Source organism: Stegastes partitus, unplaced genomic scaffold, assembly GCF_000690725.1.
Source record: "Stegastes partitus isolate 25-593 unplaced genomic scaffold, Stegastes_partitus-1.0.2 Scaffold371, whole genome shotgun sequence".
In the NCBI taxonomy this organism is placed as follows: Eukaryota; Metazoa; Chordata; class Actinopteri; family Pomacentridae; genus Stegastes; species Stegastes partitus.
In genome coordinates, this window is record NW_007578102.1 from 391800 (window position 1) to 401540 (window position 9741).

At 42.4% G+C, this 9741-nt stretch overlaps 1 protein-coding gene across 1 annotated transcript in view; it reads right to left on the reverse strand.

Annotated features, from left to right (window-relative positions):
- The window catches only part of LOC103359437 (casein kinase I isoform gamma-2), a 58792-nt gene that overhangs the window by 9605 nt on the left and 39446 nt on the right, over nt 1-9741 (reverse strand). The window contains exons 12-14 of the mRNA XM_008284774.1: nt 9616-9622; nt 493-500; nt 23-27 (exon numbers count right to left, since the gene is read on the reverse strand). Coding sequence (XP_008282996.1) covers nt 23-27; nt 493-500; nt 9616-9622 — 20 coding nt within the window. The remainder of the gene's footprint in view (nt 1-22; nt 28-492; nt 501-9615; nt 9623-9741) is intronic.

Consider the following 9741-nt stretch of genomic DNA (forward strand, 5'->3'; position numbering starts at 1 on the left):
TGCTCGTAAAACATAAAAAGAGCCTTTGTATTAAGGGGCCTCAAGCACAACATTGAAATAAAAAAGTCAGAAATGAATTAAATTTACTCCATGGGCAAGGGCGCGTGGAAAACAACTTGGGGAAACCCAGACAGATTTTTGTGGTTGTTTATGCTCCGTCCTGACAGCTTCCACTGTTTTAGAGCCAGAGGACTGTGAGGGGTCCACCTGAGAGGGACTCACCTGGACGGCCGGATGCTCTGGATGAGGATGACCCCCACACCATTAGCCACCTTGTCTGTGAGGCTCATCGATCCATAAACAAAAGCTCCACTTTGCTGCCAAACAAGACAAAGACTGTATGAGTCCCTGCAGAGAAGCACAACAGAATGAAATCTATCTGAAAAGCCCACTCAGTTATTTGCAGCGTTTTCTGTGAATGAGACACAGAAGATCCTCTGTGAACATTCGTCTGCCGTTTTCATTCATTCATCTCTGTTCAGACGATGTCAGTGAAGAAAGACGGATATGAAAGACGTGTGACAGCAGCTCCATGTGCTGTGATCTTCCCTTTGATTCCTCAGCTCACGGCTTCACCAGAGCATCCTTTAAAAGACGCTGTCCCAGTTTCACCAGAATGAACTGACTGGTTTGATGATGTCAGTGTTACAGCCCACACTAATACAGCCGTTATACTCACTCCTCAGGTTGCTGTGAGCGGACGGCTGATTCTGATGTGACATTCAAAACAACAAAGGCAGTTGTTTGTTTTCTGCCTTGTGATAAAAATAAGCCACATACAGCGTCATGTATCTGCTGCTCTGGGTTTTTTTTTAATCACATAAATTGTTTCTGACGTTTTCATCAGAAACTTCAGGAGGTTTCCTTTCTGACTGATCTTGTTTGTCTCAGTGTGGTTTAGGAGCTGCAGGCATTTTATTTTACAGCACGGTCGTTGTTTTTGGTCTAAAATGGAGCGGAAGAGGTTAAAAAGTTTGGATTAAATCAGCAACTGCATCTTCTCTCTCACCACCAAATATCAGCTTGAAGTGTGATTTGCATGTGGTTTTTGGGATTATATGTTCAAAAGGCAATGAATAAGAATATGGTCAGCTTCATCCTTTAAATCCCTCCGTACAACACCTCTCCTTCAGAGCTGTGAAAGTGTTGTAGGTTCGTTCCCCTCCACTTACCGTCTGCTCCCCGATCAGCATGGCTGTCATGGACAGAGACATGACCAGGATGGCAGCCGAACCGGCTCCCAGCAGCACTGCTGCTGCGTAGATGCTCTCTGTTCCCATTTTAACATCCACAAACACCCAAACGGCGAAGCCGAGCACCAGCAGCAGGCCGACCAAATAGGTCATCTGACAACAAACACATACAGTCCATTTCAGGGAAGTTTCTAACATGATCACAGAGTTCATATGAACAGCTGCAGCTTCATACATGTGCTAACCATCACACGGAGGAAACAAAAATTAGCTTTTTTTTAAATACAGAAAGATAAAAATTGCAGCTATTCTCACATCCACATTCCTAAAAAAGGCTCGCTTGCTCATTTTTTTATTATCTTTGACACACGTGTAAATGTCCCATTTAATTAGTACAAGAAGTTACGTCATATAAATAGAAATAAATCTGACAGAAAAAAACAAAAAAAGGACAAACGACAAGTAAAAATGCAACAAAAACCAAAATAGAAGAAAAAAACATTAATTAGAAGCTCAAAGGAGCATACGTCCATTCATTACTGATTTTAAATAAACGGCCTCGTGTTTATTTCAGTGTTACTGGACTCACTGAGCTGACCAACCAGAGCTTTAGTCTCCCTCTGGTTATATTAACTGCTTTAATTATACACAGTCGAGACTCACATGAAATAGAGAAACATTTATCACCAACAATCCAGTGCTTCATGTTAGACTCTGGCTGGACACTAAAGCAAGAAGCAGCCACTCACACTGATGCCTATGAGCCTGCTGACTGGCTTAAGGAGCAGCGAACACACAAAGCCGCTGACGTACATCACCAGAGGAATGACGGCGATGAAGTTCTGAGGAGAGAGGAGTGACGCCAGCATTAAATTAAAACTCAAACAGAGCAACGGGTCACAGAAGCCTGAGCAGCCGTACCTTTGGTAACATGAGGGAGGTGGTGAGGAAAACGGAGATGTAGGCCTGAGACAAGTTGGCGATCAGTCTGGTGCACATGTAGAGAAAAGCCACCTGGTAGGAAAGCAGGACACGAGATTTAAAGGTTGCAGTTATTAGCTTCACATCAGCTTTACCTAAACACTTTATATACCAAACCAGTTCTCTTCTAAATGTGTCATATCGTCAGCGTCTCCACACCGAGAAGCTGTAAAGGATCTTCACCTAAACTAAAACACAGGATGCAACGTGCTGAGACAATATTTGATCATTCTGAGCCAGCTGAGGTGCATTAGTGTCTCAGTACTCAGTGCTGTAAAAGCATCCATCCATCATCTCTACATCTTAATCCTCACTAGGGTCGTGGGGGGCTGGGGTCTATCCCAGCTGACTCAGGGTGAAGGCAGGTTCACCTGGACAGGTAACCAGTCTATCACAGATAGAGGCAACAGTGCTAACCACTGAGCCACCCTGCAGCTCATCTGTTATTCAGATGGTTCAAAATGTGAATTACTGCTCCTCGTTTTCTCAAGTTCAGACTGAACCCCAGGTTGCTCCTGATGGTCGGTCCAACACCTGGTATGGCAGCTCACTGACCTCTGTGTGGGTAATTAATAATAATAAACGAACATGAGGCAAACTAGGAAGCCGTCCAGTGACCATTTAGTAGTTACACCAAGGCTACGAGGGATTTCCCTACGAGCTAAAAGAAAAAGAACCTTTATGAGAAAGCAGAAAGTTTCCAGTACAGATGTAGGAGTTACCTGGTAGAAGGACGGTTCCTTCAGCCAGTGTTTCCACTGAAACACAGGACGAGGAAAAGCTTCTTCCTGCGATGAAGGAGGCTGGATCAGCGGGTTCTCCGTCTCGCTGGCTGATGCAGGTTCTTTTGTGCCGACGTGGAACACAAACGAGAACAGCGCTCCGATAGCCAGCAGTATGAGAGCCAGCACCTGTGAACGGAGCGAGACGGCTCAAGTCAAAACCGTCAAGTTGCCAGAGTGGAGAAATCTGTCAGGCGTCCGTCTGCTCTCACCCTGAACAGAGGGATGTCCGCCTGGCCCAGGCTGTCTGTGATGGACGGGTCCATGCTGTGCTGGGACTGGAAGTGAAAGAGCAGCCAGGCCACAGCGTACACAGTGATGTTGGCCACCACGGTGAAGGTGTACCTGCACATAGGTGGATGTATTTGGAGCAATTAAACAGTATCACGGCAACTAAAACAGCTTTAAAGCAAGAATTGGAGGCACAGTTTAGAGCTTCCGGTTTTGAGCTGCTCTGCTGACATGATGACATGATCGTTACTTCACTTTTCTTTAGTTTAATTAGTTCCTCTGCTGTGTTTTCACCACTCTGGCTGCTCGTTCTGCCTCGTTGCTTTTTGATTGTCACACGTGTAAAGTTGCATCACAGTTTGTCACAACAGTGAGAGCATTTCTGCAAATATTTTATTAAATCTGTTCATGGGACAAGGCTGAAGAAATGACACTTTGCTACCATGTAGAGCAGTCGGTGTACATTTACTGTCCTCTCAAAGTAACTCAGTACACAAACATTCATGTCTAAACCACTGGAAACAAAAGTGAACACACCCCTAAATGAAAATGTCCACATTGGGCCCAAAGTGTCACTACTTTGTGTGGCCACCATTATGCTCCAGGCCTGCCTTGACCTCTGGAGTTATAGTGTGACATACTGGACATACACACTGCACTGCTGGCATACTTTAGAACATCCTGATATCTGTGGAAGCTGAGGTAGCACAGCATGAAGAGGCTGGACAGATATCTGAATACATGAAATAAGTGGCCTCATCATGCATGGTTTAGTGTTTTTGTTTTGTTTTTTAAATTTAGAAACAGCAAAATGCTCCAACCAGAAGACAGGATGCGATTACTATGACAACGACTAATGAAGCAGACAGCTTTGTTAAAGCAGCAGCTCAACACTTTGGCTCATACAGTCGTCCTCACATGGATTCGTCCCCTTTGACACCATCCATACTCTAAACATACGGATAAAAACAGCAGTCAGTTCGTCTAACAATGTCATAATCTGATTAAATTAAACCAAAATCATATTCTGCTTTTCCATAATTACAACCTTTATGCTCCTGTTCCTAAAGCACACAGCGTCAGTAGGACTTTATTCTGCCTTTGTGGGTAAACTGCCTTTCCAAGCCTGAGGATCTGATCTGAGGTCACTGCATCCTGGATGACGTCGGCTCACCTGTAGGCGGTCAGCTCCACCTTGGCGCTCTCCCTGGACACCAGCTCCGGGATGAGGGACAGGTGGGAGATCTGCGTGGCCGCCCAGCCGAACTGGAAGATGATGATGAAGGGGGAGAAGTAGAGGATCTGCGCCCACTGAGGAGCGCCGTCGCCACACGTCAGGCAGGGCATGAAGATGAAGGGGAAGGAGACGCAAACACACACAGTTCCTGGAAAACAGACCCATAGAGAGAGCTGTGAACATTCAAGAGTATCACAACGTTTCAGGAATACTAGTGTGACCGAAAAGTGTGCTGCGGTCCAGCACATGAGCTCAGAAAAGTGCTCTATAAAAAGCTATTTTATTATTAACATGGTGTTTCCAGCAGCTACAGTTTAAATTGGTCCTTCATCTAAAATGAAACACCAAACATCCCGTGCAGATTTATTAAAGTAGGATCTGAGGGCACATGTGATGCCACCACTTTCTCAATCACAGGTTGTTTAGAGTTACCCGTTGTCCATAAATGAAGATATTAAGATGTCAGTAATGTTGTGGTGGAGGGTTATAAATGGGAGCTGTGGCTGAAGTCAGATTTACTTCCACACTCCCCCCATGTCCCGAGTCATGTGGAGCATCAGGGCTTTGACACTAACATCCCCTGAATGAGCATCTCTGTTTCTTTCTACCTCTGTAGAGAAAAATAAAATCATCTCTGCTGAAGCTTTGTTGGACACCAGGGTGGCTGTTACAGTCGTCCTCAGATGTATTCATCCCCTTCATTAAAGAAAAGGCAAAATACACTTTAGCCACTCAAATAACAAGAAACTGAAAAAAGTAATAATAAATAAAAATTTGTTAAATTATTATTTAGTGAAATAAGATGTTGCTTTTGAATTGTGGTAGAAAAGAATAATTTAAAAAACTAAACTAAACAAAACAGTCCTGGATGAATGAGAGGCCTTTGCTGATGAGCAGTGGTCCAGAACACCTGCCAACAGGTGCACAAGTCTGACTGAGAGTTACAGGAAACACCTGATGGCAGTGATTGGCTCAAAGGGTTGTTCAGCTAGATATTAGTTTACAGGTCCATCAGGCTGGTTTGCTTGTTTTTTTGTATATATTTCTGTTGAACCACAAGTCAAAAGCAACGGCTAGATTTTCATTAAATTTTTATTTATTATTACTTTTGTGAACTTATTCCAGTGCCAGCTGTGTTTTCCTTCTTTAATGGGAGGGTATGAATAACTCTGAGGACGACTGCAGTCCTTCAGCTCTGAAACCATTTAATGAACATTCTGGGTCCTCACCTTCTAATCAGTCTGATTCTGTCCAGTGGGCTGTGAGAGTGTTTTAATATCTACAACATGTAATCACCACAAGACCTGTCATACGGCTGCACCTTCCACTGATCTCATCCTGAACTCTGTTCATTCTCATAAGAGGGCTCAGCTGTTCATGTCTGTGCAGATTCTCCGTCTCAGTAGAAGACAATTTCTTCTTTGGTTCTTGGACAACTTACTTCTAGGTGTCAAAGAAAAGACTTTTAACTCTGACTTCATCTAAAGCCTTCTTATGTTATCAACAAACCCAGTGTAGTTAAATGAGCCCCTCTACGACTGCTTCTGTTAAAATGCTGCAGAAATAAACATTCAACAGGACACTGCTCTGCATTAATACTTGTTGTTAGGATGCAGCAGGTCGCTGCCAATTTGCTGGAAATACAATTTTATGGAGCACACTGTAAAAGAAACGTATAACTGATTGATTTGTAATTGATCAGATTTTTTTTCTTTTACAGGCTTGTTCCATATTTTTGAAATATAAATAAAATGACAAAAAACAGTGGATTAACATTAAAGATACATAACCATAAATAACCACAAATATTATTTCACAAATAATTATAAATAATAATTTCACAAGTATTCTTTTTCTTCTTTTTTAATAAATGAAACTGATACTTTAAGTTTAATACCGTTACATCTAAAGAGAAGCACTGGTTCTGTAATTTCACATTAATTGTTTAAATGAGATCTTTCACAAGAAAAACGTTAAATTAAGTTTTTTTATGAACATTTTTATCTGTGCATGTTACCTCTAAGTAGTGGAAATCAGTCAAAGTACAGATATATCTAGAGTTTGCTTCTACTCCATATAATGTATGTATAAGAGATGTTTTTACACGTGCAAATATCCTTCATTAAACAGTCAAAAAAAACTTAGTTAAGGCTCTAAAATGTATTTTAATTGTGGGAAATGGATGTTTTTTTTTCTGCCATGTTTGTTTCCCGTTATTTTTTCATTTCTTTATTTGTGGCGCTTTCGCTGCCGGAATATTGCTTTAATGTTTTTAATTTTCCAACAGTATTTTTGCTTTAATCTTTTTGGTCTATTTTCTTTCTATATCATGACTGATGATCACTTAATGCTGGCAGCAGGACACAGCATCGTTCCTGCAGCCTGTGAGGAACACATGCGCTCAGGTACTTGCCCAACAGATGCCAGGTTTTCCTCTTGCCGTGTCTCAGGCTGCCCGCCGTCCTGTCAGACTCGTATCCCACCAGAGGAGTGCAAACTCCGTCCGCGACCTGCCCGATGAGCAGCATCACACCTGCCGAGGTGCTCTGCAGGCCGAGAACCGAGTGCTGGAACACCAGCAGGTACGTGAACCACATGGAGGCGCACAGGTCGTTGAGAAAATGTCCCGCTGCGTAACAAAGCCGCCTGCAGACTGATAAAGACCGATCAGCAGGCACAAACTGCTCCATGGTCGACTCCTGTGATAAAACTTCCTTTATTCACAATTAGAGATCTGTCGTTGTCATATTTACAAATACATAATGCAAATAGTTACACTAAGAGAGCAGAAACACAGTTCAACCCTGGTCTGAGAATCTCCAAAAAAAAAAAAAATCAAAAATCCCCCAATTCTAAATCATCGTTTGTCATGGATCGTGTCAAAGCTGGGTTTCCTCGGTGCTCAGCTGAACCGGTTTAGCTTTAAGTGGAATCATTCATTGCGCCAACAAAAGCTTCTTCTTTTTTTTTTTTTTCAGCTGTCAGGGTTTTTGGATGCAGCGACGAACTTTACGCGTAAAAGCGCGCCTGGAGCGTCCTGAGTCATCCTCGGAACATCTGGACATTTGCTTTGTGTTCGGGTTATTATACAGCAGCAAACATACAGCTCTGCAGAGCACACGCCTCATATGTGGTCTAAATGAAGCCATATGGTTATGAGTGGCGTTTAAAACTCGTGAGTGTCAATACTGTCACCAAATACAGTCGGTTCCTCTTTCCATCCTTCACACAGCCAGCGGCTTTTGAGCACTTGAGTCCTCCAAACAAGCTCACACAGACATTTATCTCTCCAAGGTTCACATGAGAAGCTCAACATAAACTCATAAAAAGCTCATCGACTTTGTTCATCATGTGAGATTTCAAATATCTTCTTCGGGTTTCCACGTTTGGTTGGAATGAAGTCTGAACCCACATTAATTCAGTCACAAAACATTCAGTCTCAGTTTGTCTCTGATGTCCAGCGTCTGTCCCCAGCTCATGGTCATGTTGGTTTCTACATGTTTGCAACATCACTTCCATAGCTTCCCTTTACATGACACACACGTGGTTCACATCATACAGCGATGACATACCGGTCAGTCAGTCAGTCAGTCTTGTGTAATGTGTAAATCTAAAGATAAACCTCATGAGCGGTGAGGAGGCCGAGCGGCTCTTTAAAGCAGCGCTCCATCAGTTCTACATGAGAACATGAACCTACAGGAACTGAAGAATTATGGAAAGTTGACATCGTTTACAAACTGGAAATGTGAAGGTTTAACGGAGGAATCTAGGGGCCTGTAAAGCTGAATGATAATCTCCAGTTGCATTGTGGGTAAATGTGAGATCCAGTGATTCCTGGACTGTGAGCCCTACTCATCTCCAAACCTCAGAACCTCAGAAGATCCGACTGTTTATTCCTTCTGCTTAAGGGAGCGAACAATTAAAGTAGCTGGATTAGTCCTTGAAATAACTCAGGGATATAAAATTTTGCTATTTTTGATGAGCCACAAGCTTCAGGCGGTTATGAACACAGAGCAGCAGACTGTCACACACCGGAGCAAACAAACAAACAACGATGGAAAAGAACGAGCGATGCAGCGGGTCAGAACTTCTATCAAGTTGTTTCCGATCTGGTCCAGTTTGATGGGAAACAGTCGTGTTACAGATCTGATGTACCTTTTAAACAAGCACACTGAGCTGCATGTGTGTGTGTGTGACCTCCAGATGAGATGAAGCGGCGGATCAGATAGATTTGGGTTGCTGTCTGTTGGATCTCTGTGACCCGGCACACTGTCCTGACCCAAACCAACGCCGCCGACTGTCACGGCAGAGGGTCAGCGGGAAAACCATGTAGACAAGTGACAGAGAGGGATGTGCACGGTCATCACATTTGCTTACAACAACTTCCACACCAACACACACACACACACACACACACACGAACACACACACACATGAACACACACACACAGTAATCCAGTGAGCATTTGGGTCAGATTAGATAAAATGCCATCGCGGGACACTCACTTGAGCTTTAAACATTTTACTTAGAAAGGCACAAACTATGATTTCCTGGTAAATTATTTTGATGTAAGAAATAAAAATCAAAAGACATATCTTCTTCTTCTTCTTCTTCTTTTTTTTCCCAACATTTTTCAGCCATAACTCAGATATAAGCGTTGTGAAGGACTCTTCCTAGATCAGTCTTTATTAAGTTGTTTTCTTAATTGTTAATTTCAAACCTAAAGTTTTCCACTGTAATCGTTTTTTCTTTTTTTTTTTTTTCCAAAAGTGCAATAATAATAATAAGAGAGCTTAATATCTGTTTCTCTCGCTCTTCCACAGTACCTGAGGCCAGTGACTGTGCTACAAAGTCCACGTCGACAGACAAAAAGAAAGCCAGAGTGAGGAAAGAATTGAACTCCAGAACACTACAACATAAAAATAAGTCTTCAATGCAGGGATTTGACTTCGAAAAAACTGAGGATTCACTTACAAAAAAAAGAAAAAAAAAATACATAAAAATCCTCCAAATTGGGTTTTATCGATGAAATGCTTCCTGTGTCTCTCAGATTTAACATCAGCATAGTTCACCTTTTCCTCTTTACCTTGATCCCAAAACACACACCAAAGAAAAAAAAAAAAAAATTAACAATTTCCTACGGAGCAGATTTCTTTCACTCGAACCACTTGAATGGTTGTTTCCCCTGATCAACAGCCGACTGTTCCAACAATACACGTCCTTTATGGAATCTAGAATACAACAACTGTTTCAAACAGCATCTTTTTTCATATTCACGCCACGTATTCGAGTTTCATTGTTACAGCTTTTTTTTTT